The sequence below is a fragment of the Cheilinus undulatus genome, linkage group 4 (assembly GCF_018320785.1).
Source record: "Cheilinus undulatus linkage group 4, ASM1832078v1, whole genome shotgun sequence".
NCBI lineage: Eukaryota > Metazoa > Chordata > Actinopteri > Labriformes > Labridae > Cheilinus > Cheilinus undulatus.
Genome location: NC_054868.1, coordinates 26,153,874 through 26,181,782, shown reverse-complemented (window position 1 = coordinate 26,181,782; position 27,909 = coordinate 26,153,874). Strand labels below are relative to the sequence as shown.

Sequence of the window (27,909 nt, the reverse complement as noted above, 5' to 3'; positions counted from 1 at the left end):
AGATCATTCTTGGTAAGGTGGTTTTGTCAAAGTCATCTTGTTTTGACTCATGTAGACATTTATCATAAAACCAGAGTGCATGACTCTACGATGGTAAAGCTTCAGGCGTCTCATTTTGTATCAGAGGAGCTTCATCCTCATAGCGATGGGAAAAGCAGGTTTGTCATAATGACAGCCACCTGAGTAAGCCCACAGACCACCACTGTGAGACGAGTTTGAGGACTTCTGCTTTTTTAGATGCTCTGTATGATTCATGTTTTTAATAAATGCTGAGGAAGTAGCAAGGCAGAACCACGTGCCAGGCGCCTGGATGTTATCTGGCTTTTAAACTTCTGTGTCCGCGATTGTGTGTCTGTAAATGGAAACACACATGTAAGCCAGTGAGGTCAGACATCTGTGTCAGCATCTTATACTGCATGATAAGGCCATTTGAGGTTGTATTCCTCAGATTTTAGTTGCTGGTGTTAGTTTATAGTATATGCAATTGAAATTCAACCTTATAAAAGGCAAATTTTATCAAGAGTAGACATGGTAAATCATTTGTATGCACTGATATAAAAAGGTCCTGCAAAGTAAAAACCAGGGATGCAAGAGAAGAATCCTATGAACTGTCACTGAATCATGAGTGCAGTCTGACACAACGCAGTCTGATAGTGGTCTCCACCCTGAGAGTCTACTGAGCCAACGCCTGAAATCAACATCCTCTGCACTGCACAAACCAATCTCCTGTTAAATGTGGCTCATGCTGTATTTTTATCAACAATAACTTTTGCATCAGGTAATATAAAACAGAGAAGCACGGCATCCCTATATGTTATAGCACAGAAAATTAAACAGCAGAATCAATACTGACAAATGTGTCCATGTTTGAAACACTGCAGATGTGTGGCAGGACTTTCAGTTCCTGTGGTAACGTTTATTTTGTGTCCATTTTAGTGACCTTAGTGGACAAGACTGTTCTTAAAATATCTTTACAGAATTAATAAGCTGATTGGCCTTTTTGCTGTTGTAGATTATAAGAAGGCATCAGTATTAGTATTATTTTGTTTTATAACCAGATAGATATTTGTCATAAAAAGCAATGTCTCCTTGAGTCCTATGATCAGATAATGAAAGACTAATCCGTCACAACCCAAGGAGAGATAAACTGTTCTTAGAAATTCTTCAATTACACAATCACTTTCAGCACAGAAACCTCCCAGCATTGGGAAATAAAAACTGCCAGCACAGGTTGTGTGTCAGGCGTGAAAAAACACAGGAACACAGATTAATGACGTTTAATGGAGGTGGCAGATAATGACACACTTTGGTGTTTACCACAGACACCAAATATGTAAAGTGAACGCTGTGACGATGTGATGTTTTTCTTCACATATAGCAGAATTTGATTGCAAGATCCCATTGCAATGCTGTGTGTTATTCAAAACACTGCTTCCTGTTTGTCTCCTTACACCTCTGGTATCACTAAAATCTTCATTTTCGTCACTACATCACAGACTTGTGCGGTCAACACCCCCGTCTGTGTGTGCATCTGTGCACATGCATAACCCACCTGTTGTTTCAAAGAAACAATCAGTGATGTAAAGCTTAAAGCTCGCTTTATATACTATAGCTACATCCTGTAATGAGTTGATGTATTAAGGTCTTATTATTTAGTGAGAAACTGAGCAGACAAGGACTCACTCAGTTCTGTTTGTAGTGTGGAGTCACCACTGACATTACAACCTCTGATATTTGCATTAGTGCGAGTTTCAGCATCTGTTTATCAGTGTTTACTGAGGAAGTAAAGACCAAAGTTTATATTAATACGCGGCTTTTTCTTGTCGTTGTGACAGTAGAAGATGTACCAGAGTATTTCTGCAGCTAATAAAATTTGGAAAGCAGACATTCTTATGAGTCATGTTTTTGTGTATGTGCATTCTCTAGTCCTACTTGAACATGTATTTGGAAAGGACTGTATAGACAGGAATATTGCCATAAAATGCAAAATATCATCTTCAGATCTTGATAAATGGTAGATTTTTTTTTTTTTTTACATCTAAAGCTCAACGCAGGAAAGGTTATAAAAGCTGGGCTGTAAGGTTTATTTCTGAGCTTTAAAATATTACTTGGAAACAAGGCCACCCATGAAAAAGGGGAGAGCTTTCTGGGGCCCACAGAGGTGAGGAAAACCATGGTCCACTGTAAAGTATTTATGCTGTAGTAATATACAGCCTTTTTCAGCATCTAAACCTTTTTTTTCAAAACAGTATTACTTTTTTAGGTAATGGTAACAGTGTGGATGGGTATACTGACATAAACTATTAGGGAAGTAATTTTAGACTTCATAGCTAAGCCATCATGTGCACAAACTTCAAATTGCCAGAAAATGAAGTAGAAGGAGCTGGAATAACTTTATGGGAAACATAATTGAACTACTGGAAAAAGTGGCTAAAAAGTTAAAGCTGACCAAAATTGGTAAAATAAATGGCAAAGTTAGTAGAAATAAAGTGGTTAAGTGCCAAAAACTGATTAAAAGAAGCAAAATGGGATAAAATCAGCAAAAATGGGTTAAGAAAGGCATAAAAGGGTAAGGTGGAGATGTGATGAAGCAGTTAAAAAGTAGCAAAAATGGGCAAAAATTGGCAGTAATGGGTGAAAAGTGGCAACTGCGGGTTACAGAGGCAAAAAAATGCATGTGAAGTTATGAAAAGGGTTTAAAATGTAGCAAAATAGGATGAAAGTGGCAGGAATTGGTCCAAAGAGGCAAAAATTAGTCAAATGGGGAAAATGGATGGAAACAGTGATGAAAAGCAGTTAAAAGTGTCTGAAATAAGTAATTTGAACAGCAGAACCCAAAAATAGCTTACACACTTTTCAGCTCCAAAATGAGGTAACTGTTAGCCAGAATGCTAGCACCAGTGCTACTGGTCCAACTCACATGCATTGATATTGTCAATAAATCAAAACTGGGGAAGTCCCATTCACTGGGTTTCTCAGTGGCCTTGCCAATTCTGTGGGCAGACATGCTGAGAAATCACTGGTATACCTCGTGGTCTAGATCATTTAACTACTGACAAACAGTATCATGAATTCCTCAAAACTGGGCCTGCTCCTATGTAATAGATTTTTTAATTGAGTATTAAAATGTTCTCAGTATTCCAGTATTTTTCAAAGCTAGAGAAATACTCTATTTTTTAATCTGTGCCTTGTCATGATGACTGCAATGCAGTCATGATGACTGCAACGAGATAGAGATGTACTGTAGAGGAAGCCACAGTGACTGATACAACATGTTTATCCATGGAAATGCTGGACACTACATCAAAGACTGCTGCTTGAAGCTGCTGTTCTGTTGCTGTATCGCTTTCAAGCTGTGCATTGGACCATGATTATTCTCTGTCATCAACTGTCCTTCTGTCCTTCCTCCAAAGTTGCCCCTATACCATGTAACTTCTCTTGACTGCCCTAATGTTGTGGCCCCACTAGACATTTCCAAGTACAGTAGACACGCAATGCTTAGCTTGGCCAGCCTTTGTTGTTAGCTTTGTTACTTCTTGTTTTGAAATTAGGACTTAAATTTAAGCTCACAGCATGAACCAGGGACGTCACTTTTGACAGCTTTTCTCCTTACGTGAAATTCAGCCATGGAACAAAGATGGTATTAAGTTTATTTACTTTGTGAAGACAGACTTCATTTACTTTATTCAATTCAAAACAAGAAGTAAACATAGCTAATCACCATCTTTTGTTATTGTTTTGATTGAGGGCCCCCTGGTGGCACAGTACTGAGTGTTTGAATAGAGAAGTAAATAACAATAACAACAGTTTTAAGCTGCAGTCTAATTTTGTTTCCATGTGAAACCCACTGGCCCATTTTTACTTTGGTTTACATGATCAGACTTGTGTATTTCTCCCGGTGGAGTTTGTTTGAACTCAAGGGAAGCACTTAGTTACAGTCAAGCTTTGGAGTTGGACCGCTGTTGTTTCCTAAAGCCATAAGAGGCAGGTTCACATCCAGTAGGTCAGTGAAGAGAAAGAGAGGAGGGGAGGATAGCAGCTCCATGGGCCAACAGAGGAAGACTGGATGTGAATATCAGACTCTATTAATTATGAAGGCTCTGTGAATATAACAGGCATGTATACTGTAAGCACACATACAAACAAATGCATACACACACCAGCTCTCCAGACCCTGGTCTGTGGGAGTGTATCTGAGGGTCTGATCACACCACAACAATGGGGAGGCACCTGCTTCCTCAGCTGTGCAGGGAAGCCCTCTTCCTGTTAGGAAGCAGTTGGTAATGGGATCAGTGGGAGAGATGGGAAGCAGCCTGTGTGAGGAAGGTAGAAGGAGAGGAAGAGGAGGACAGAGTGAGAAAGAGACAGAGGGACACAGGTGAAGGTGCGGGACTGGCACTGCTTGCTTTGTCAAAGAACTGTTGGTACTGTAAAAGGGGTAAGAGAGGGAGAGATGCTGATAAAAAATAAGAAAATGAGAGGCGGGAACGACGTGTATCCCCCCCCCCCCCCCCGGTGAGACATTACAACTGTGGAAAATAACTGATCCTACAACAATGAAAACTGTTGTTATTATGACACAAGATTACCTTTAGTGAAGTATTGTAACAGCGCTGCCAACTCGTTAAAATGTACGTAAATAAAAGATGGATTAAACTGTTTTGCATGCTATTGTGACACAAATTACAATGCAGATGATGGAAGAGGGATAAAAGACAGGAAAAAGAGTCAGTCAAATTTTTTAATTGTTGTTTTCATAATCAGAAGTTCTTCTTTTTTTGGCTGTAAACTGACAAGGTTATTGTCCTTTTTTGCAAGTGTTACATAACAGATGTTATTAATCACCATATGATCTCCTTTTGCCAGTAGCGCTATCAGTTTCTGTTAATAAAGCTTTTGCCTTTAAATTTATTGTGAAGACTTTTCCAATGATATGAGCTGGACTGAAATTAAAACCCCACCATGACCTTCAAAAGCAGTTAAAAGACTGATTATTTCTATGTAGTAATATTAATACCTGAAAGGGCTGTCACTGAGCAGATGTCAGACAGATGTGAGATAAAATTATGGCCATTATTTAAGTTTTTCATGTGTATATGTGATTGGTCTGAACACAGTACAACTAAGTGGATAAGTTCACTCATGGTGCAAATGTGTCTGATGTCAAAAACAACAACAATCAACCATAAACATGAACAAAAGAACCTCAGCAGCGATCACTGTATAGGTAACATCTAAACACAACTAAAAACTCTGCCCAAAGGCATGATGGGAAACTCTTCCTACACATTCACAGATTTTAAAGCACATTAGATGAGCTTAGATCAGTTGACTCTGTACAGAGTTGAACTAATACTGGTGGATCAACGCTGTAAAATTGAAGACGATTTTAAAATTACACTCTGGGAGTTAAAATCAACTCTGAAATATTAAATGTTAAGATGACAACCCTCCAGTTTTTGCTGTTATGGGATGTAATGTGGTGCTAATGTGTAGGCAACAGATGTGGAAAAAGCACCAGAGAATTGTACTCAAATAAAAGTACAGTGACTCTGGCTAAAATGTACTGAAGTAGAAGTAAAGCACTGATTTAAAAATTTACTGAAATAAAGCGCCCAAAAACTACTCATTTACAGTAATTTGTGTAAATGTAATTAGTTACTTTCCACCCCTGATTTTTAGCCAGACTGTTACTAATGCAGCTCTGCAGTGACCCCGGCTGTGAATTCATGTCTGGCAATCATTTATTAAAAAGTGCCTTTTACAACTTTAACAACACAGAGAGTCTGAACGGGAATTGTGTGTTATTGTTTGTTGATTGTTATCCTTTGTCCAAAGAGGGCTACAAATAAACAAAAACCTTAAGGTTTAACAGGATCTTTAATATTTTCCTAAGAGAGATTGTGATGGTTATTGCACCACCACAGCTCGATAATGTGTGCAATGTGTAAATCTTTTGTTGTTACGGTATCATAAAATCTATATCTGATTGTCAACTGCAAAAACCTGGCTAACTTTTGGACACTGTTTCATATTGTTCCTTCACCATAACAATTGCTCTCGTCTGACTTTAGCGACCCATGAAAATGTGGAAGTGACCTTGTTGACTTGTAAGGATGTACTGCATACATCCTCTTATGAAACACCACACACTCATGCATTTGCAACACTGCTAAAACTACGTAAACAAGTATGATGACACTCAGGAGTTGGGATTTTACATTAAAATCCCTGTATTTGTATACTGCAGCATTAGCAAAAGCCTTTTAGGTATACTTGACCTGACTTCTCGGGGCAATTTTAGTTTTCATTAATTTTGCCCCCCCCCCCCCCCCGTAACAAAGTGTTGCCTTTAATTCTTTTCTGACCTTTTTCTGTATATGTAAAAGTCGTGTTTCCATCCCTCTTTTTTAAATATGTATTTTTGGGCTCTTTGTCCCTTCATTTTAGAAGTGAATAGAGTGAGAAGGTGGAAAATGACATGGGAAAGCAGTCAGACTTGAACCCAAGTTGCCCTGTACATTGTATTGAGACACTAAGGCAAGGTCATCTGTGCACCACCTTCCAACTTTTTAGCAGTCAGCTGGATCACTCTGTAAATATTTGAAATGTAAAATATTAATGAAGGCTGATTCTGCAGCTTGTTATTCAGCTCATGTTTTTCCAGAGGTGTGCAGGGCAGCAGGGCTAGCACTGCTAGCTGTTATGGAATTAGGCTACAGATTGTGTTTTGTAGGCCAATCAAATTTTCATTTTAGTAAAGTAACATTTCTCTTGGTGAATTATGGTAGCTAGCTCATTAGCTTATTTAAAGAATATCTGAATGTACATTCATGCTCCTTTTGCTGAAGGGATTTTGCCAATGCAAAAAAGGAACCTGCTGTCATAAATGGAAGCATACAGGTGTGACTGTTTTGCACTAAACTCTTACTTTTACTTCTGAACTGCCCTATTTAAGTCTTCATTTTTTATTAGACTACTTCTTCACGTCTAAGTTGAGACCCTTCCTGCACGGAGGAGTCATCACAGCTCTGACTTATTATTTCCTTCCACTCTCACCGGGCTCTCCTCCAGGTCTGTCCAACCCTCACAATGACCGGAGCCCTCAGCTTGAGGGTCTAGCATGCTCGACTGTATTCCCCCACTTAATGCCAGCGGGATCTCGCTAAGACACAATAAGTCCCTGGGGCAGAAGGACTGCTGAGAAAATTGAGGCTACATGGACGTGCTAGTGTCTTTTCCAAAATAAGAACATAGGGAGAGTAAGTTGTGAATGGGTCATTGAGCCTCTTTCCTCAGGGATCCTGAAGTCAACTAGCACAGACTTCTGTATTAACCTTCAAAGATGTTATTAATGAGGTTGGTGGGACAGGGGTTTGTGACCTGGCATGCCAGATAGATAGTTTCATATATAAATTGCATGGATATACTGTATTTCACATTTGTACAAAATGTTTAAAAAAGGGCAGGACTTCTAAGAGAAACTTTTGGTGTGGCTCTTTGCTCTTTCTCTAATTAGAAACGTGGTAAAGGTTTGATTAAACAGTTGCTTATTTACAGCTGCATCCAAGCTAATTGCTATCATGGCAGTAGCCATTGCATACACTGGCTTACAATACAACTCAGCCCCCAACTCTAATTTAAGCACAGGCTATTAACCAATAAGTTTAACAGTGGTATCTATCTACAGATCTCACACTCATCAACAGCATAAGAAGCCAAAAGTCACTCTTAGAACCTGCATGTGTTTTAGAGTTATTAGGTGAGTGGGTGTGCTAATGAGTCATCCTTTAACACAGGTTTCATTTATTTCTAGCTTTCATTTGAAATGGGGAATTTGACACTGGGGAATTTTTAAAGATGTAATCAGGCAAAAACAGTTTTTGACGTCATTGTTCTTTTCTATTCCTGTGCTGACTTGTTTTTGGACACAATTAAACACATCAGGATGCTCATTTTGAATATACCAACTAAGATAAGATTAACCTTTTCAACATGGTTTTTATGTTGAAAGTATAGCTAATTGTGCCACAAACAAAAAAATCAGATGAACTGCTCCACCTCCAAAACAGCAGGTCTATAAAAAGGCTTTTAATCTTCACTTAAGGGAAGTACTTATTCTTTGTTTACCAGTATGCTTGGGCTTGCACTTTTTCCCATGAAAAAAATCTATTATGATGCAAGAGATGTCTTAAAAATATTTCTAGCTGATCCGTTACGCATCCTCAGAAACATTTGCCTGAACTATAATAGTACTCAGTACAAGTTCCCTTTACTTTTTCCATTTTTATCTCAAACAAAAAATCCCTAAACTGTGCCAGGATCGATACTTTTAAGAGAGAGAAAGAGTGTATAAAAGTGTGCATAAAAGCTGTCTTGGTTGTTTGAATGATTCAAAAATAATACCAACAGAACATATAAGTAAAGGAAACAGGTGTTACGTCTTCATGTAATGTATTTCTTACCTATCTTTTGAAGTGGTGGATCACCTTGGGTCGTTGAAGTATCGAAATGAAGCACCAAAATTTGTCTTGTAATTTGATGGATCTCGGATGTGTTGGTATGGTAGTATGGTGGTACCAGGTTTTGATACTTCTCTCCAGTAAGCAGGTTGGTTCAGGGTTTATATTATGTATACAGTGTTTTAAAATGCAGTCATCCCAAAAAGCACAAGGCATTGAATATGTTCCAAAACTAATGCTAAAGTGATAAGTTATTTGAAAAATGATGGCTGCATAATAGAAATATTCAAAGCTTCATGCCCATTTTATAAGAACAAGATTGTTCAAAGGGAAAGGAAAACATTCATAGCAGATGGACAACCTGATTAGGAGCCTTTAAAATGCCTTATAAGAAAATACAATATTTTGTTTTCAATAAATGTTATGTTTAAAAGGGCTTGGTCCATGTTAAAGGTAGTGTGAGTGTTTGTACTAATTTGTGCCTAATTGAGGTGAGGTTCCAGTTTATTTAGATAAGTAATGCAGTAGATTGTGTTAGTGATTGTGATACATCATAAATTTTTTTAACCTCAGAGATCTTGACAGGACAGGATTTCCCCGGATGAACAGGCAGAATCACACCTTTTTTTTTGCTTGCTGAATATATCTATCCTGGGTTATTTTTGATGGCTGATTCAATCGATTCAAAAACATCAAGGGGTTTTCAAAATTCTTACAGTGGCATTATTACCAGTGAAGAAGTGGTCACAGACTGTATTGTATGGCTCAAGTTGTTGTTGTTGTGTTGGTGGCTTTTTGGTTTGCGGTGGTCCGAGCTGTAGTTTTTGACTTGTGTCATTTAACACCTGTCTTTATAAATAATATTTGTCACCCAATAGTACTAATTTGACACTCCACTCTATCATGCCACTCATGGGGCATCCCCTTGTCTTGTTGGTCTGCTAAGATGTGTTTTTAACAGAACTGAAACTTTCACCCCACCTGGGTTATCCTCAGATGCTCTATTAAACAACTGAATGCATTGATATATAAAAGTGAAAAAGTAAAATTCAACACATTCCCAGAATGAGTTAGTGATTAAGATGTGATGCTTTGCTTACTTTGTTGTTGTCATACTGAAATTACTCAGACAACGTCATATCATCTCTGACCAACAGTGTCATTTCAAAACCCTGCTAAGTGCCGCATTGATTTTGATCTGAAATCACTGAGGGCTGTTTCCTTTTAACATGGAGATACAGGACATATCAGTAAAATGTAGGCTTGTTTTGGATTGCTCTTTGTTGCTCTCAGAGTTTAAAGATAATGTTAAAATGTCATCAGGTCATCAGTTGACCAGTATTGGAAATCAACTAAAAACAAAACTGATAAGGAGGATGTTTGATGATTGAGCACTGATGCTAATCTTAAACTTCTCAACATTATTAAGAGCTTTGGTGAAATTGTAATTTTGGTTGCAGATATGTTGTCTTATCACTAATGTTGCACTGCAAGTTCTGTTGGGACTATTTTGCCAGTCAGCATGAAACTGGCATTGGTGGACATTTGCATAAAAAGCAGCTATGAACATTTGAACCGACCAGTATATCTGAAGTAAATATCAGCTAATGCCAGCTGCAAATATCAATCATATGTACTTAGAAGTTTGTGGAGTTTTAGCAGGAAAAGCAGTATAAAGACACCTGTGTCTGGAAGGTCTGGTCACTGGTTAATCAGTATCCCTGTTTACCATGACACCATGAAGACAAAAGAACACTCCAAGCAACTCAGAAAAAAGATCATGAAAAGTATAAGTCAGGGAATGGGTAAAAAAAATCCAAGGCACTGAACATCCTCTGGAGTTCAGTTAAATCCACCATGAAGAAATGGAAGGAATATGGTCGTCCTCACAAACTGAGCGACCGTGCGAGGAGGAGACTAGTGAGAGAGGCCACCAAGACACCTATGACTACTCTGAGGGAGTTACAAGCTTTAGCAGCTGAGATGGAAGAGACTGTGCATACAACAACTGCTGCCTGGGTTCACCAGTCAAAGCTTCTATGGGAGAGAGGCAAAGAGAGAGCCACTGTTGTAGAAAAGTCATATCAGTTCTTTGGTCTGATGAGATCAAAATGGTGCTTTTAAGTGGACACCAAACACTGTACATCACCACAAACACACCATCCCCACTTTGAAGCATGGTGGTGGCAGCATCATGCTGTGGGAATGCTTCTCGGCAATTGGCCCTGAAAGGCTTGTAAAGGTGGAGGGTAAATGAATGCTGCAGAATAACCTGGAAGGCAATTTTATTGAGTCTGTAAGAAAACTATGGCTTGGGAGAAGATTGGAGTACATGAGTCAAAGCCCAGACCTCAGTCCAATAGAAAATCAATGGCTGGACTTGAAAAGGGCTGTTCACACCTGAACCCTGTACGACCTGACAGAGCTCGAGCAGTTTTACAAAGAAGAATGGAGTTAAATTGAAGCGTCAAGGTGTTTAAGCCTGACTGAGACCTATCCACACAGACTCAGGGCTGTGATTGCAGCCAAGGGTGCATCTACTAAATACTGACATTAAGGGTCTGAATATTTATAGTCACTTATTTTACATTATATTTTTTGTATTTGACTTATTTTTATTTTGAAGAAATCTATTTTCACTTTGGCAATAAAGAGGTTATTTTGTTTTTTCTATTTTTATTTTTTTAAAGAAGCCAGATTATATTGACCAGGATTGATTTAGAAAACCAGTGAAAAGGTAAAACCTCTAAGGGGGTGGGGGGTACATTCAATAGCTATATCAGCTCAAATGAATTGGTAAATGGCATATCAGCAAAAATCCAACATTGTGCATCCCTTAAGTTATGTGTCTTGAGTATAGCAACAAAACAGAAATACAAGCAACACTGCCTGTTTGCTTTTCCTTTTAAAAGTCCCTTTATGGTTTGTTTATCATCTCATGCTATTTTCATACTTAGCGGTTGATCTACCATCATGCAAAACAGAAATGATAACACATACTGTTCATGAAAAGAGAGGAGCATGCCTGTCCGTGTTTCTGCATGTAAATATTATTGAAGAATACAAACGTTTCCTCAGAATACATGAATGGGAGCACAGTTTTGTTGCATGTGTTGATATTTAATATTTGCTTTCCCTCTCCTCTCTCTGTTTGTACCTCCACAGGTCCTGAAAGGTGAAGATGCAGCACACATCATGCACAGAGGACAGGATCCAGCATGCTCTGGACAGGTGTCTGGACGGGCTGAGAGAGAGTCCCACAGCTGCACAACACTGGAACGGTAAGATTCAAGGAGTTAGAGAAATAAGGATAACAGCAGATGGGTTGTACTTAGTAGAGTTTACTCAGTGCAGGAAGCAGAGATACATGAAGGAATGGCATTTTTATTCAACTGCCATGAAAATGATTTGCTGACTGTTGAAAGTCTGTTTATTGTTTTGAGCTGAAATTTTAAGAACTAAAAGGTTTGTTTTAACCAATCATTAACCTTTGCATTGTTAATTGCTTTCAAAAACATCATAAATATGCCTCTGTGACTCAAGCCAATCTGAAATCATCTGCTGTATGCCCTTAGCAAAATAAGCTCAATAAAATACAACTTTCATTTGTTTTGGCATTGAATTGTCAGGGACTACTGGGCATGCTTGTGCTTGATAATAAACCCTAACCCATTTTTAAAAGCAGAGAAAAAGAAGATTGTCAAGACATCTCAGTCTAATAATCGAAGTATGTGCTAAAACTGTCTTAACTATTCAGACATGCCAGAGTGAAGTTCTGCTTACTATGAAGTTTCACCCACCCTTGGACAACATTTTTACACTCATATTTTGTGAAGTAGGCACAAGATATATTTGCCCCCACAGGTCAACTGTGCAGACCAATGGGCAGCAAAAAACAGCACCAAGGTAGTCAGAAAAAAAAAAAACCCTTTGTCAGTATTTCATTCAGTTAGTCTCACGACACCTCCAGAGAGCTGAATACTGAGCGTTGGCTCAGATGCCCCCAAGCAGAGAGACAATCTGTACCTTAACTACCCTACCACATAGCCATCACAGCCAAAACAGCATTGCCACCTTCAGCAGACCTAGGCTCCGCACATGCAATCTACAGGTCGTGTCAATGCTGCCTGGGCAAAGCTTTCTGCGGGCAAGGCAAATTGGAGGTCAGCAAAATCATGGTCCATTGTAAAGTTTAGCTGTGATAACCTCTTTTCTTGAAATAGAATTTAAAAGGATTGACAGTGGAGAATTGGGTTAACAGAGGCAAAAAAAAATAGGTGGAATGAGGCATAAAAGGGTTTAAAGTGTCAAAAAACAGGCAAAGATAGAAGAAGTTACAAGTACCAAAAATGGATTAAAAGTGGTAAAAACGGGGAAACAGGAAATGTGGTAAAAGTTGGCAAAATGGACATAAAATGGGCATAAAAAGTGGTGACAAGGGGGAAATAGTTGGGTCAGTGCATTTTCTGGCAGATCCATTTCCTGGTTGAAACCAGACTCAAACTAGAAAAGCACTCAGAGAGTGCAGACCCCCGCCATTATCCCTATCTCCCAATAGTGAAGAATTCTTTAAAAACATTCCTGGATCCAGACGGTGATACGGCTCACTCCCAAAATCGAATTTGCTGATTACTCCCTCCCTGGTGGGGTGGAGACACAGTGAGGCAAAGAATTGGCTTCGCTACGTGTGGGTCATGGTAGAGGGTGAATGTTCCTCTATTCCTCAACTGTAAACTCCAAAACTTTGAATAAGTTACTCATGTCCGCCATCTCCTGGTGTAAAGTGGTAACAGCACAGACCTCTGCCATTAGCCCTATCTCCCAATAGTACAGAATCCTTTAAAAATTTCCTGGATATAGACGGTCATCTGGATCAGTCCAAAAATCTAATCAGTTCTTCCTTATGCCATTTCTGGCATTTCCTGAAAATTTCATGAAAACCGTCCATGACTTTTTGAGTTGTGTTGCTAACATACGAACAAACAAATGAACAAACCCACCCGATCACATAACCTCCTTGGCGGAGGTAAAACAGGGAGAAACTCTCGTTATGAGAGGTTTTTACTTTTTTTCATTTTTTCACCTCAGATAGAAAAAAATTGAAAAACAAGCTGTTTTTCCATTTTTTCATTTTGGTGACAAAAAATCATTTACTGAAATACTTGAGGAAAAGGAAGGAGGCTTTTATTTTGAAAAGTTCACCTTTCCCAATGGTCACATGATTTCCAATGAGAGATGACAGACCAAAGTGGCAAAAATGGGATAAATGTGAAAACTGATGAAAGGGGCACCAATGGCACTGATCCAACACACATCCGTTAGGGCCTCTTCTCTGGGTGTGTCAGGAGGTCAGCCAAATCTGTGGGCCGGCCTGCTGCCTACCTTATAATAACTCCCAATTTACAACACAAAACAGCTTTTCATATGAAAAAGAAGTGCAAAGTAAAAAAAAAAAAAAAAAAGAAAAGGGGAACAGAAAAAAATTTCAAGAGAGCTTGACAAGAGGATGGTGGAAGCAGTGGCAGGGTGAGGTGTTGAAATATAACATTTTACAAATATCACAGGTGCTATCAGAATCGGACTTAATGGTAAAGTTCATTAACAAATATATGGATTTAACTCCTGTTGACTTTGCTCTTTGTACAAGCATTACATTTTAAAATTAAAATTCAGGCTTTATAGTGCAGTGGTAAAGAGAAAAGAACACTGAAAAGCATTATGGTAATAATAATTAAATCATTGGTTCTGTGCTCATTTATACACTCATTAGTTTTAAAGAACATGTTTGAAGTTATGATAGTTCCCACATGCAATGAACGAGCATCTTGCTCAAAGACTTGTGGCTTTTGTGTGTGGTCAAACTTTCTAGGTAGAAGCAGCACATCTTCTCAATAATATCAACCCCAGTACACATATTTAGACGTGACTTGTGCTATCTTAAACAGAAAGCAGTTGTTTGTTCTCTCCTTCCCCACACAAGGCCAGCATGTGACAGACACTCAGCTGGTATGCAGGCTTTATGCGTCTACAAGCATGTTGAGCTTGTTGGTGACACTGTTGTTGTGAGATCATCAGGGGATGTGTTATTGGGTGCTGCAGGAAGCTGTGTGAATGTACAGCTGAGAGGAAGTGGTGGCAAAGACCACAGTGTGTGAGGGCGGTATCTTGAGGATGGCACTTTTATGGTGCAGTGTCAAAACAGGTCTCATGATCAAATCCGCCTCCTTCATAGAAACCTGTGCCAGATGGTGTGATACGCACCTTTACAAGAGCATGTTGTTTGTGTTATAATGTAAGATGTTTTGATTTTTGCGTGTTTTTGTTTTTGTTCTTGCCCTTATTACATTAAATATATGGCCATTTTTTTTTAGTTAGAAAGGATGTAGTACATTAATAAATCAGTGTTTTTACATTCATATGTTTGCAGAATAGACTCATAATTTAACCACACATCTTACTTTAACAAAACAGAATCAGCACTCAATTTTTCAGAGGTTTTAAAATACACTCCTTAATTTTAGAGAGATAACAAATGAAAAGATTCTTAGAAAACACTTCACTGCAACGTGAACAGCTGCTGCTGTGTCCTTTTCTGCAAACCTGAGCTCCTCAGTGACACACTCAAAGCCGTTAAAACCGAGGGATCAAATGGAAAGTACGGTGCTTGTGAGGCGTCAGCAATCCTTCTCTTAGTTTTGTGAGCATCATTGACCTCAGTTGTTACAACTTCAGCCTTGACTGAAAATCTCCACTGCCAAATGTGCCTGATCAAAAACTGTAACTGAAACAAAAAGTGATGAAAAAAAGCCTGGAAAAGCATCACAAAAAAAGAATGCAAAAGTTTGGTGATGTCAGTGAGTCACAGGCTTGATGCAGTTACTGCAAGCAAAGGATTTCCAACTAAATATTAAGTCTTGTTCACTTTAATGTGTTTTAAGTCTCTCTGTTCCAACACTTTTGCTCACCTAAAAATCTGATGTTCCGTTACAAATAAAGCTATCTCCTAAGCTGTGTATCAGATCAAGACATAAACACCTGGAAATAAAAGCTGAAATGTTGATCTATGATCTCATATTCAACTTTTGCTGTCAAACCCAAATGTTTTCAGTTTACGGCGAAAATAAAGGAATTGGGCCCACCGTTCCAATAATTTTGAAAGGGGACTGTATATGGCATACTGTGCTGAAATTGGGGAAATGCAAATAAAACTAACTCATTAATCTGTAGAAAAGCTATTAGAATCTACCAATTGCTTTTTTTAAAAAAATGCTAGATATTATTAATAAAAACTTTTATTAAAAAATATTTAAACAAAGAGAGGTAATTATAATTTAAGGGGATTGTTAATGTTTGAAATTTACAAAGTGAGAGGAAATGTTAAATATAGATGTGTGTCAATTTTGTGTCTAAAGTTATAGTATGGACTTAATGATGAACTGAAAATATGTAATTCTCTGTTGGTATCTAAAAAACTTTAAAATGTGAAAAAATATCAAAGGTTATGATGTGAACTGACACTTGACAAACATAGATTTCTAATTTAAACTATTAATTATTTAGGGCTTTTTAAAATTAAATTGCTGATTTTCTGGGTTAATCATTGGATGGTACAGAAAGGCATGTAAATAACCAAAATAAAAACATTAATTCATTCATTTATTCTACGGTCATCTGATGATTCTCAAGCAGACAGTACATAAATTACTTACTCACACTCTCTTCAGCAGTATAAACCAGAAAAGCTAACACTTTTTAGACATTGTGATTTTAATGTTTATATTTCAGTTCAAAGAAAACACCAGCACACTGTCCAACTTGCAAAAGAGAGGGGTATTTATTGCTACGTTTCTGTACTAGACCTTCATCAGGCAAACAGGTGTCTAGAAGGTCTAGTACAGAAAAGTTGCAAATAAATACCTCCCTCTTTTGCACAGTGTGCGGGTGTTATCTTTGAACTGCTTGCTGGGTACCTTGCCCTCTGATGCACCTGTCCTGAGAAATGGATGTGCGAATCAACCTTTCCCATGTTTATATTGCAGCAAACAAAGTTTTCTACCCTAAACTGTGTTTGATTTCAAATGCTGCAAATTAAACTGCTGCAAACTTTTTTTTTCCTGACGAAATTGCTTTGGCAACTTTCAAACATGGTATTTCAAAATGTCTTTCCATGTGTAATGAGGGTCTTTATAATAACATGAGCCCACATGTTCTGTGTTTCAGTGCTGATGTGCTCAGCAGGTCAGTCCATGAACCGCTGGAGCCTGGAGGAGCTGGTTAAGAGGGACCCTGAGAACTTTCTCATCCTCTTACAGCAGATTATCAGAAAGACCAAAGAGGTGAGCGACAGAAAATACATTACAGTGGCAATCTTTGACTGATGTGAAACAGCGTTGTTAAGACTGGGGACTTAACCTGATCATTGTCTTTCTGCCTCTGTGTATGTGTGTTCATGTTTCTGTTCAGGTTCAGGAGAGCTGTCGCTATGAGCTGGTGACTCCCCTTGCGATCATGTTGTCCTCCACACTGCTGCAGGTAAAAAAAAAAAAATCTGATATTCACATAACCTCTCTGACTAACATGAAATGTGTACCTCACTCTCTATCAAATGACAATAAGTTCCTCAAATCAAACCACTGTGACATTTTTAACATTACTTTAACAAAAGACTCAAACACAACTGAAAAAATACATGGTTATGCAAGACAGTAACTGGCTTGTCATGCATAATAGGGTTAATAGACATGGCTTCTATTGTTCCACTGGGAGGATATATGATACAGAACAGTGTGAAACAGAATTAAGCAGTACCAAATACAACCATGGGTAACGATAGGCTATGATATGACTTAAGATAGGATAAGATAGAATAGAATAGGATACAGTATGAATGGATACGATATGATGCAATGTAATGAGACACAGCTGAACATATTTATTGGCCTCTACAATTGTAGTAATGAAAAGCAAACATTAAAAAAACAATCAGCACTATCAAAAACACCCTCCTATTAATAAAGAAGCAATGACAATCAAAGAGATAAACTTATCACAGTAGAGATTTAACACTTTTCATAATCAATGATCAGTAAACACAAGTCAAATATCTGGAGCTTTTTAAGCTTAATATTATCTTTAGATAGAGCCAGCAACTTTATTGCTTTCTTCAAAATGTGAAATAGAAAAATCCTCTTTATTATATTTTTGCAGGCAATTGGGCAACTAGAATAATAAAAACACTGTATCTTGTGATTATCTTCAGTGTTTGAACCAGTTATTCCCAAAGTGGGGCCCATTTGGCAATGACAGTGGCTAAGCAAGGCTAAGTAAGAACAATGTACTGTATGCCATTTTGCACTGCTAGAAAAGCACTGCAAATGTTGTGAGACAACTTCCAGGTAAATGTAGGTTGAACAATGAGTCCACAGCAGATATCAGTGTCATGTTGTATCATATTTTTATCTGCCAGAAGGATACCTGGCAAAAGAAGGTCAGGAACCACGTTTAATTTGTATCGTCATAGATAATATTTAGTTCTGTGATGACACCACAGATGTACCTGTGGCTGTACTACAGCCTTGTGGTGGCAATTATAAAGTGTAATAATTGACATTATTGTCATTGCCATTCCGGTGTAAATGAATTTTATGAGACCTTAAGACAGGCCATACATCTCCTTTCATAAATATCCTAACCCAGAATATCTGATTTTTACTTTGGTTACAGACGCCGTACTGTCCTCCAGACACAGAGCTGCTAGAGGAAGCTATTGCTGTGTTTCGCTGCTTCCTTACCTGGCCAGAGCCATACAGCAGTGTGTGTAGAAAACTCCTCAGCACTCTACAGCTGGAGATCAAGGCCCCAGGTAAACATGGATTGGTGACTCTTAGTGTATATTTTCTCTTGTTTGCGCTCATTGCTTTTCTCTTTTTGGGATCAACTACCCCCTAGTGGCAAGTCTAAGAAATGCGTTTAGAATAGCACACGACCAGAGAAATACTGTTTTACAAATGTCAGCATAAATAGCAGTATCGACAGGAAGGTGATGAATTTATTTCTGTACTTCCTCATAACCATTAATTGTCTGAAAGCGGATGGAGCTTCAACATTCACAAAAAATAAGTAGAAGTTGTGAACGCCTCCGCTTCACAGTAAAGGTTAAAGGAAGTGTTTTAATAAACAAGGGACTGTATAAAACATTTGAATTTACTGTATAAAATGTTGCTTTTGTATTTTAAATCCATCCGAAAGTTAATTTGTAATCACCATATTTTTCGTAATCACCTGGTTGTCTATAAGCATTTACATTAAACTTAAGGTCACTTGTGACACATATTCATAGATAATATGTAGTCATCAAAAGAAGCTGCTTTAAAAGGGACCTTGTCTGTCATTCTCCTGTTCCTCAAATGCCAAAAGCATTGCACCATCTCCTTAACCAATCTGTTGTCTTTCTGACAGGTTGTAACAATCAGAGAATTAAAGAATCTGTCTTTATTTTCCTCCCAGGGATCTCCTTTCAGAGAATGGTGAGAGAAGAACAAGGCCTCATCACATCCAGACAGTCCTCTAAGACCATGTAAGTCTCCAATTTGAAAAAAAAGATGCTGCATAAACTTTTTGTGAACACAACTGAATATTTCCAGTTGAATTAAATAGTTTTATTACATCTTTTCTGAATCTGCCAGACAGTTGCTCCTGTGTTTCACAATGCCAAGGCAGCTGCATGTCTAACAGAACAGTTAGATTGAAGTTTACAGTAATTTGTTTGTACCTCTTTGTCGGCCTATCTATCCAGTTCCCAGTTCATATTTTGCAATCTCTTATGTTCTGGTTTCTTGTTAAAATAGTAATTTTTCTGATATCAGAAGTTCCCAGTAAATTTATCTGACCTGACCATAAACCTAAAAAACATCACTGACTTACTGAAGGACTACAAAACAGGTTCATTCTGTGGAAAGTCCCTTTTCATTCCCCTCTTCACCACTAAACCGTACCATCAACAACACTTTCACTCTGTCATCCTGTTGCATCTCCCCCTGATGTGAATCTGTTGACATGACCTTACATCAACACTCAAGATCTGCATGTTTGCTGCAGGACTGTGCTGCTGATGAACCCAGGTGAGGTGCCCCCTGACTTTCTCTCAGTAGCTGAACAGCTCAGCAGAATTCGGCACTCAGAGACGGAGATCTACATAACCCTGATCAAACAGGCCTTCCAGTCCACACTGGGCACAAAGTACCCCCTCCACAGTATCCACAAAGCCCTGCAGGTATGAGGTCATATTAAATTAATCACAGAAATCTAAGTAAATTGACCACAATAGATCAGTAAGAATGTGCCGGTTTCTTTCTAAAAAGTACCTTCCCATAAACACTTTCCACAGGAAAAAAGTGTGGATGAACTCGGGGAAATCTTCTCCGTGGTAAGTGATCTCTTGGAGACTGCCGCTGCCATGAGTGACCCTCTGAAGGGCCGTAGTCATGTGATCCAGGGTCTTGAGCAACTGAGGGAGAGTATGAGAATCCCAGCATCAAACGGAAGGAAATCTGATGGTAAGAAAACAAGTTTCAGGACTTTTGGGATATTTACACTGTGTGTTAAAGTGGTAATGATATTACAGAGGCTATTTGTTGTTGTTTTTGCAGGAATGCTACAGACTCTACCTCTGCCAACAGCAAAGTGTTACATGTTTCACTGGGAAAATGATAGTTTTGGTAAAGTATTCTACACAGTGATTTGTTTTTTATGTGTTGAATGAATATTTCTGTTCAGAGGTAGATTAACACTATTGCTAGACACTAGGTCACTTGGGGGTCAGGGCCCCCTTTGGGGTGTCATGAGACACGAGAGGGTCTCTAGATGCCTTCTAAAAATGTTTATATTTAAAAAAAACATGTGCCTAAAATGGGTTGAATGTAACATAAAGACATGCTCATTTAGTGAGATTTTGATCCATTCTTGAATGTGCATGGCTGTGTTCAGCTATGCTTCAACCACCCTCAGACACAGTGGGTCCTTGGTCTCTGGCACCCTTATTTTGGGGGTCACGTCTGAAAAATTTGACAACCCCTGGTTTAGAGCAGAGTACAACACATTTAGTTTGTCTTTGTTTAGATGCAAAAAATTGCTAGTCATCCAGGATTTTATGTCTTCCAGGCACACTTTAAATGGAAAATATCTACCAGTTTTATCCGTCTTTATTGATGTATATAACATGGTATCTTCTAGACAAATAAACAATGGAATTGTCGTTTAAAGGCAACTAGATTTGGTTGAAGTTCTTGAAGATACTTTTGGTAACACTTTATTTTAGTGGGCCTAATTACCTAATAATTTCAGTTAATACATAGTAATTTTAAAGTAGGTATAAATATCTAGTCATTTCTAAAGAATAAGGTGGTAATTACCAAGTAATAACTTGCAAATGTGGTAATATTACAGAAGTATTTAGCTACTATTAATGTATTAATTATAACTAACTCCTTATAATATTGCGGCAATTTTTTTGTAATTGGGTGGTATTTATAAAAGGTAATTTCTCAGAAATAAGATGATAGATTTTCTATTTAAGTTGGTTGATAATTCCCCAGTAGTTTATTTATTTGGCCTACCCTATTAAATTAAAGTAAGTCCTCCCTGAATCATTTTCAAGTAACTTTTAGGTATTTCTTTATGTCAGCCCACTGAATTAAAGTTATTTCTTCCTCCATAATTCCCATGTAATAACTAGGTAATTTCTTAATGACTTCCTTCAAAATTTCAAGGTAATTTTGAGGTTACAATCCTTCATAATGCATTCCAAGTTATTATGAGGTAATTACCCCCTTATTCTTAGAAAATACTAGAAAATTATACTATTACAGTGTAATTACTCTAAGATTACAAAGTCATTATTAGGTGATTAGGGCCCACTAAAATAAAGTGTTATTGCTATTTTGCGTCCAACCATCAATCATCTTCTTCCAGTTTGCCTTTTTTGATGGGAGGGGAAATTTCTGAATAACAGAATATGTATGAAATGTTGCCTGTTTATTTGATCAAAAGTGAAAAGAAGGAGTCCAAGTATTGAAGCTTATGGAATTCCACGACCAACTTCGGCACTTATAGAGGACTTAATATTTACAAATTCATATATGTCTCATGATAAATTAGAATAATAATTTTATTAGTATAGGACTTTAACCAGCACAGTGAATGGAAAATAGAGGAATAATGTCTCTGCAAGCCATTTCAATAACATTGTGGTCTATAGGGTATTTATGTATACCTCAGGTAAAAACAGGAATAGTGGAATGAAAATGATTTTTACCAATCATGAATACAACACAGAAATGAAATCAAATTAATAAAGCATTGATCCAGCAGGCCTCAGACACACACAAAAAAAGTTTCAGTAAACATCATAGAAATACTGACCACATATCCAAAAGAGGATGGATTAGTTGGATATTTATATTGGGTAGTTACATTTAATTGATATTTGTATATTTGGATTTCTGCAGATGTTCTTAACACACTTTTGGAGAATGACCCAGATGACCTGTCCACCAACGGGCATGCTGAGGAAGACGAGGAGGAGGTAGACAGTGTTAATGATGATGATGAAGAGGAGGATGTGATATGTAATGGTTTAAGAGGAGAAGTGGATGAACATGACAAAGATGGAGAGGTGCATGGAGTTGAGCTGCCGTTAATGTCCGCCCATCGCGCCTCCACCTACTCCTCCCTGTCCACCGCCTCCAAAGACTCCATGTTCTCCACCCTGTCTGTAGCCTCTGGGTCCCACGCTCCTTCCCTCTACTCCATAACTTCTGGAGTGGATAGTGACTTTTTTGATGATTTTGATGAGTCTCCCATCTCTGAAAAATGTTCTCCAGTCAACAGAGCCTCAGCTCGTCTCAGCCAGCAGTTTTACCGGCTCTTTATTAAACCCAAAAAATCCCGGTCGCTGATCCGGGCAAAAAGCCTTGGAAACACAGAATCAAAGGACCTTTTAGTGGTGCGGGATAGACGCTCAAATTCTCTACCGCAGCAAGTCAAGTTACGCAGTCCTGAGCCTCTGCAGCAACCACAAAGTCAGACTCTCAGACATGTTTGCTTTCGGAGGAGGCCGATTCTCAGCAGCGATGAGGACATCAAGAACATGACGCTCAGGGTGGTGGTGTTTGGTGCTGACCATGTTGTGGGTAAGGTGGCCCGAGCCTACAACAGCCTTAGGAGGAAGGAGACTGAATGTCCACGCCTCAGCAGGGCATTCAAGCTTCGGTTCTACTTTGTGCCTGTGAGGAGAGACTCTGCGGCTGGGCCAGGGAGTCTGAGGTCTCCTAGTTCTGTGGTCCAAACCGGAACCCCAAAAGGAGCAAGCCTGTCTAACGTAAGCAGACAATCTTGTGTTCTTAGCTAAGAGTTGTTTTGTATATTTCATAGTAAGAAAGCTGGACTGCATTTGCGAGCTTTGAGTTGGCAAAAACATGCATGTAGATATATGACATTGTCAATTTTTGGTCATACTTATTGCTTTATGTCTAGCAGGATCTTCCTCTCATGAGTACAGGGGACAGCACTAATGACATTGCTAATCTCCTTGGTATGCTGGACCCATGGTACGAAAGAAATACCCTCAGCCTGCTTAACTTGCCTGCCACTGTTGTCTGCCAGGTACGTCTGGAATCAAACTTTAACTCTGTCTAACCAAAACCTTAATTTTTTTCAGAAAGTCACTAATTCAAAAGCTCTTCTCTATTTCTCAACCAATCCTGAGATGTTTGATATGAATTCGCAAAGTGAAAATAGTTTTCAGTGTTTCTTCAAAGCTTTATCTGAGAATTAAAGGATTCTTCCAAACAACTAAAGGAAGCGTAATATTATTTTCTATCTTTTCGCAGCAAACCTCTAAGACAGAGTCAGAGTCATACGACAGTTCGTACGAGCAGCGTTTGCCCATCCTGGCCGACTTGGTCTTATACTACTGCCGTTATGCTACCAGGCCTGCTCTGATCCAGCTCTATCAAGCTGAGGTAAGACTTAAGTCAAACAATTCACATTTGTAATGGTTAATACATTTATTGCAGCAGCAGAACATGTTTTGTGTTTAGCATCCAGATTTATTTTGCAAACAGTATTTGAAGGGTGATAAGATGGTATCTTAAACCCCTCGTCACAGCTTACAGGGGTGGTGGAGGGGTTAACATGGTGTTATTGGCTTAAAAAATTAAGGATCTGTACTGGCAGAAATGAAATTTCTGCTGATATGTTGGCCATGAATAACTGAAAAACTCTGACATATATTGTAATACTTAGGTTTATAAGGTAAGGCTTTACCTTTGTAAATTTCAAGTGAAACCATTAGACCTATCTCTTTTTCCCTCAGATTTTAAAGCAGTGGTTAACAACCAATGTTCACCCTGAATTTCTAAACTCTAAAAACAGTGGGCGACATCTGACTAGACACTACGCCCACATGGCAGCACCATGGCATCACCTCTCCAACCCCAAATATCATTATAAGTGACTATGACTATAACAATTAATAATAACAGTTAAAGTCATGAATTTCACTGTTCATTCATACATTACCAAGCCACTCTCAGTTTTAGCTTGCCACAATTTTGATGTCTGTAAGTCCTGTTTAATATAATCAAGGTCTACATTTAAAGGATTTACAATCCTTTGAAATGTAAAGGTAAACTGTGATTCTAACTGCTTGATTCTAACAAGCATTTGTCCTCAGGTGAATATATATATATATATATATATATATATATATATATATATACACACATATATATATATATTTTTTTTTTACCAAAAACAAAAACAGAAAAAACTAATGTCAAGCTGAAAACTGATTTCTACAAGTAAATGCATAAATATTCACCCCCTTCAAGCCAGTATGATCTCCTGAACATGGACATTCAGATACCTTACAAACTTTGTTAACAGAAGTTAAATTTCTCTGTCTCAAACTGATGTTTCATTAAGAATCTCTCATGTTGCAGTTGACATTAGCTTGTGGAGAGAAGCGGACTGAGGTGTTCATCCACTCACTAGAGTTGGGTCACACTGCAGGAACACGAGCCATCAAGGCCATGGGTGAGTGTGACGCACACAGACACGCACAAACACAGACCCTAGCAACCATGCCACAAAAAAATAACATCTTCTGCATTTTCCATGCAATGAAATGAATCATCATGAGTGTTTTTAAAGTTGTGTCTGGACTAATTTATGAAAGAGGAACATCTGCTTTTCTAATAAAACCATTCAGTCCACTTCTACTTTTCAAGTTTCATTTGTCACCACTTACATTGCACTTGTGAGTTTTAATTTCCTTTGAGAAGTCAAAATTCAAGGAAAAATTGACGCCTGATACCACATCGATTCACAGTATATTGTCTTTGCTCAACTTCTAAGAATTTTTTTATTGGTTGTATACTGTGAGAAAGAAAAGGTTGGCACTAAACTTAGCTTAACCTTTGTGTATTTCCACAGCAAGGGTTTATATTGCTTAGTACCACAGGTTTGTATTAAACTACATGTGTAATAATTACCATGTTTATGGGTTTGTTTATGTGTCTTTCCATAGGTGCTGCCAGTAAACGGTTTGGCATTGATGGAGATCGAGAAGCAGTGCCACTAATGTTAGAGGTGCTATACAACAGGGTAAGATTGTGGATCTGATATTGTGAAATTTAAAAGTTTATCCTGGAGTTCTTCTTAACATGGCATCTTTTGAATAAAACATCTTATCATCAAAAACCTGACCTGTTTAGAGATTGTTTCAGGTCTTCCTTGTTTATGGTTTCAGTTATGATAACTTCTCCTTTCACTGAAAAATGACACATGAAATTGCTTTGACAACTTGCTATTTCTGCTTAACAGCAAAGGGCAAGAGTCCTGACAAAGCAACAGTCTTTGTCTTTGTGAATCCTGCATGAAGCTCTAGAGAGCTGCATGATCTGCTTGTACAAAAATAATACATTCAGTGGGTATAGAGAAGATGAGAGATTGGGATCAAGGGCTAGATTTTTTGATTTTTATTCTCTGTGTGGACAGAAAGTAGATGTGTGTATTAGATCTCCAAGGGGAATGATTTCTTTGTTGATAAAATAAATAAATAAATAAATGGTCTCCTCCTCCCAGTTTTCCGTGTTGCTGCTCAGCTCATCACTGTCCACTTTTAACTTTAAATGTAAACTTAAGGTTAAAGTGTAAATTTTTTCCTGCTCCTTTGTGCAGTTTGCTTTTGTTACTGTGACAGACCACTTTGGTACTGATTGTTGCTCATGTCATTTTTGTTAAATTATAGGCGGTAATAATATAAACAGACTCTGCCTCTTAGGCAAAAAATTGTAAGTCTCTTATATCTGGTGAATGCATTTTTTTCCATTGATTTGTTGTTCCCTTTTCATATTCTTTAGCTAGCAGCTGCTATTACTTTGTTGTTTTTCCCAAATAGCTCTAATCGTATCCTTCGTTTCCTCCCCATGCAGGTGGTCATCAGTGGGAGGAGCCAGTGGAAGAAAGAAACCAAAGTCTGTACTTCAGTGAACTTAACCAAAGCTTGCAAGAACCCAGAAGAACTAGGTACACTGTTGCCTCTAAAAAAAAAAATTGTATTTTGAGACGGCACATTAGCTGCTTTAATTCAACAATCAACTGTACACACTGTTGTGCCATCTAAAAGTTATTAAATCCCTTGATATCTCAGTCCGATACATGCATTAGGCAGTTATCATTAAGAGACATAATCATAATTTAATTAAAACTTTCTTTGCCAGACTCAAAGATGGAGTATTTACTGCTGACGATGACGGAGGTCCTAAAGAGACAGAGCGGTAAAAGCAAAAAGGGGTACAACCAGGTGAGCTTGATACAACATCAGTCTGATCTGGTGGTTTGTGGTAAAAAGTTTGTTGCAACACCAGTCTACAAAAAACTCAGCAAACTTCGGATAATTTAGGACAGAGACCTTGAAGCAGTCTTGATTGCATCTCAAACTCATCTGAATCTCATGTACAGCCTCCTGAGAACAAAAGAATTCAAGCAGACAGCTAAATGGAACAAAAAGCCACAACATAGTCGAGACTCACGTGTGTTCTGCTCGTGATGTTTGGCCTTGATAGCGTTTACTGAGCATTGCAGCTTGAGTTCTTAATGTGAAGCATTGATCTGAATCAGCTGAATGTGGGCAAAGTGCTAATATCTCAAAAATTATACACAAATGTGCAAACTGGTCCTAAATAGGTTTTAATGATTTACCATGTGTTTTTATTTTCTCTCCTCTTCCCTCCTGTAGCAGCTGAGTGTGACTGAGGTGAAAGTGGACAAGGTGCAGATCAGCGGTGCTGGAGACACAACATTTGCTGTTTGTTTGGACCAGGATGAGAAAAAAATCCTACAGAGTGTCACCAGGTGTGAAGCTAAATTAACACACACAAACATTTTATTAATACTTGTGAGGACTACATGGTTTAGTCAAAACTGTAGACTGTATTTAACGATTGACAAAGCGTCTTAAACTCCTTCTTTTGTACAGAAAAAGCAAAAATAACCAGTGACAGATACTGACATTTTGCACATATGTAGCCACAGTCTATGCAGTAGATTGTGTCTAGAAGAGCCCCAGTTGTGACGTCCTGCTGTTTCTGATAATGAAAACACCTATCAGTAAAATTGCAATGTCCACTCAAATTCGTACAGTTCAATGCAGAACAGATTATTGCTTCAATTAAAGCAGGCATCAGAGGCTGTGTGAGTTCAATAATTCTTGTGTTAGTGACATTTTCTCCCAAGGTCGCCTCCTCACTGTGACTGTGGTGCTCAGAGCCTCATTTTCACAGCATCAGTACCAGCTGATGGGGTATATGCAGGAAAACCATCTGTGATTATAGCAAAAACAGGGGATGATATTAGGCCAAAACATCCCAGAAACCTTTCGACCAGATGTGCAGGTCTTTAAAAGATATGTGTTTAAATAAAATGAGTCAGGTTATAGAGTTTGTCTCTCAACTTTAACTGTGTTAAATATTTTGAAAATCTGTGGCAAAGCGAGTGTCCTCTGGCAATAACAAAGCAGAGAGTCAACCTCATAGAAAGCCACTGCAAACTGATGATGAATGCACATAAGTTCTTTAAGAGCCTCATAAGTCACAAATCAGTGGCTAACTTTTCTGTCAAGCCTTTGTTTGAAAGATCATCAAAAATAAGTGTAACAAGCAAGATAGATAAAATGATCTCAGAAAGATGGAGGCAACAATCATATAGGATCTGGCCACTGGAGGACTCTCCCAAAACATATGCATAAAAGTACAAAAAATATATAGTTTATGTTGTAACTTCATACAGAAGCACCGCCAGTTCTGTGTAAGGATGTTTATGTTCTTTGTTTCATTCTGATTTTTACCATGATTCACTGCATGAATCTCATTAAGTGCCAGCTCAT

General features: G+C 38.2%; 1 protein-coding gene across 2 annotated transcripts in view; it reads left to right on the top strand.

Annotated features, from left to right (window-relative positions):
• Window positions 1-27,909, top strand: part of pik3r5 (phosphoinositide-3-kinase, regulatory subunit 5) — a 30,365-nt gene that overhangs the window by 485 nt on the left and 1,971 nt on the right. The window contains exons 2-17 of one of the 2 annotated variants that reach the window (XM_041786351.1): window positions 11,628-11,743; window positions 16,683-16,798; window positions 16,926-16,994; window positions 18,186-18,324; window positions 18,969-19,038; window positions 19,560-19,734; window positions 19,849-20,017; window positions 20,111-20,179; window positions 21,968-22,839; window positions 22,998-23,123; window positions 23,351-23,482; window positions 24,464-24,557; window positions 25,051-25,127; window positions 25,958-26,051; window positions 26,246-26,328; window positions 26,764-26,879. In XM_041786351.1, coding sequence (XP_041642285.1) covers window positions 11,644-11,743; window positions 16,683-16,798; window positions 16,926-16,994; window positions 18,186-18,324; window positions 18,969-19,038; window positions 19,560-19,734; window positions 19,849-20,017; window positions 20,111-20,179; window positions 21,968-22,839; window positions 22,998-23,123; window positions 23,351-23,482; window positions 24,464-24,557; window positions 25,051-25,127; window positions 25,958-26,051; window positions 26,246-26,328; window positions 26,764-26,879 — 2,501 coding nt within the window. In that variant the 5' untranslated portion in view covers window positions 11,628-11,643. Of the gene's footprint in view, window positions 1-11,627; window positions 11,744-16,682; window positions 16,799-16,925; window positions 16,995-18,185; window positions 18,325-18,968; window positions 19,039-19,559; window positions 19,735-19,848; window positions 20,018-20,110; window positions 20,180-21,967; window positions 22,840-22,994; window positions 23,124-23,350; window positions 23,483-24,463; window positions 24,558-25,050; window positions 25,128-25,957; window positions 26,052-26,245; window positions 26,329-26,763; window positions 26,880-27,909 lie in introns of both variants that reach the window. The other variant, XM_041786350.1, reaches the window with a different exon arrangement.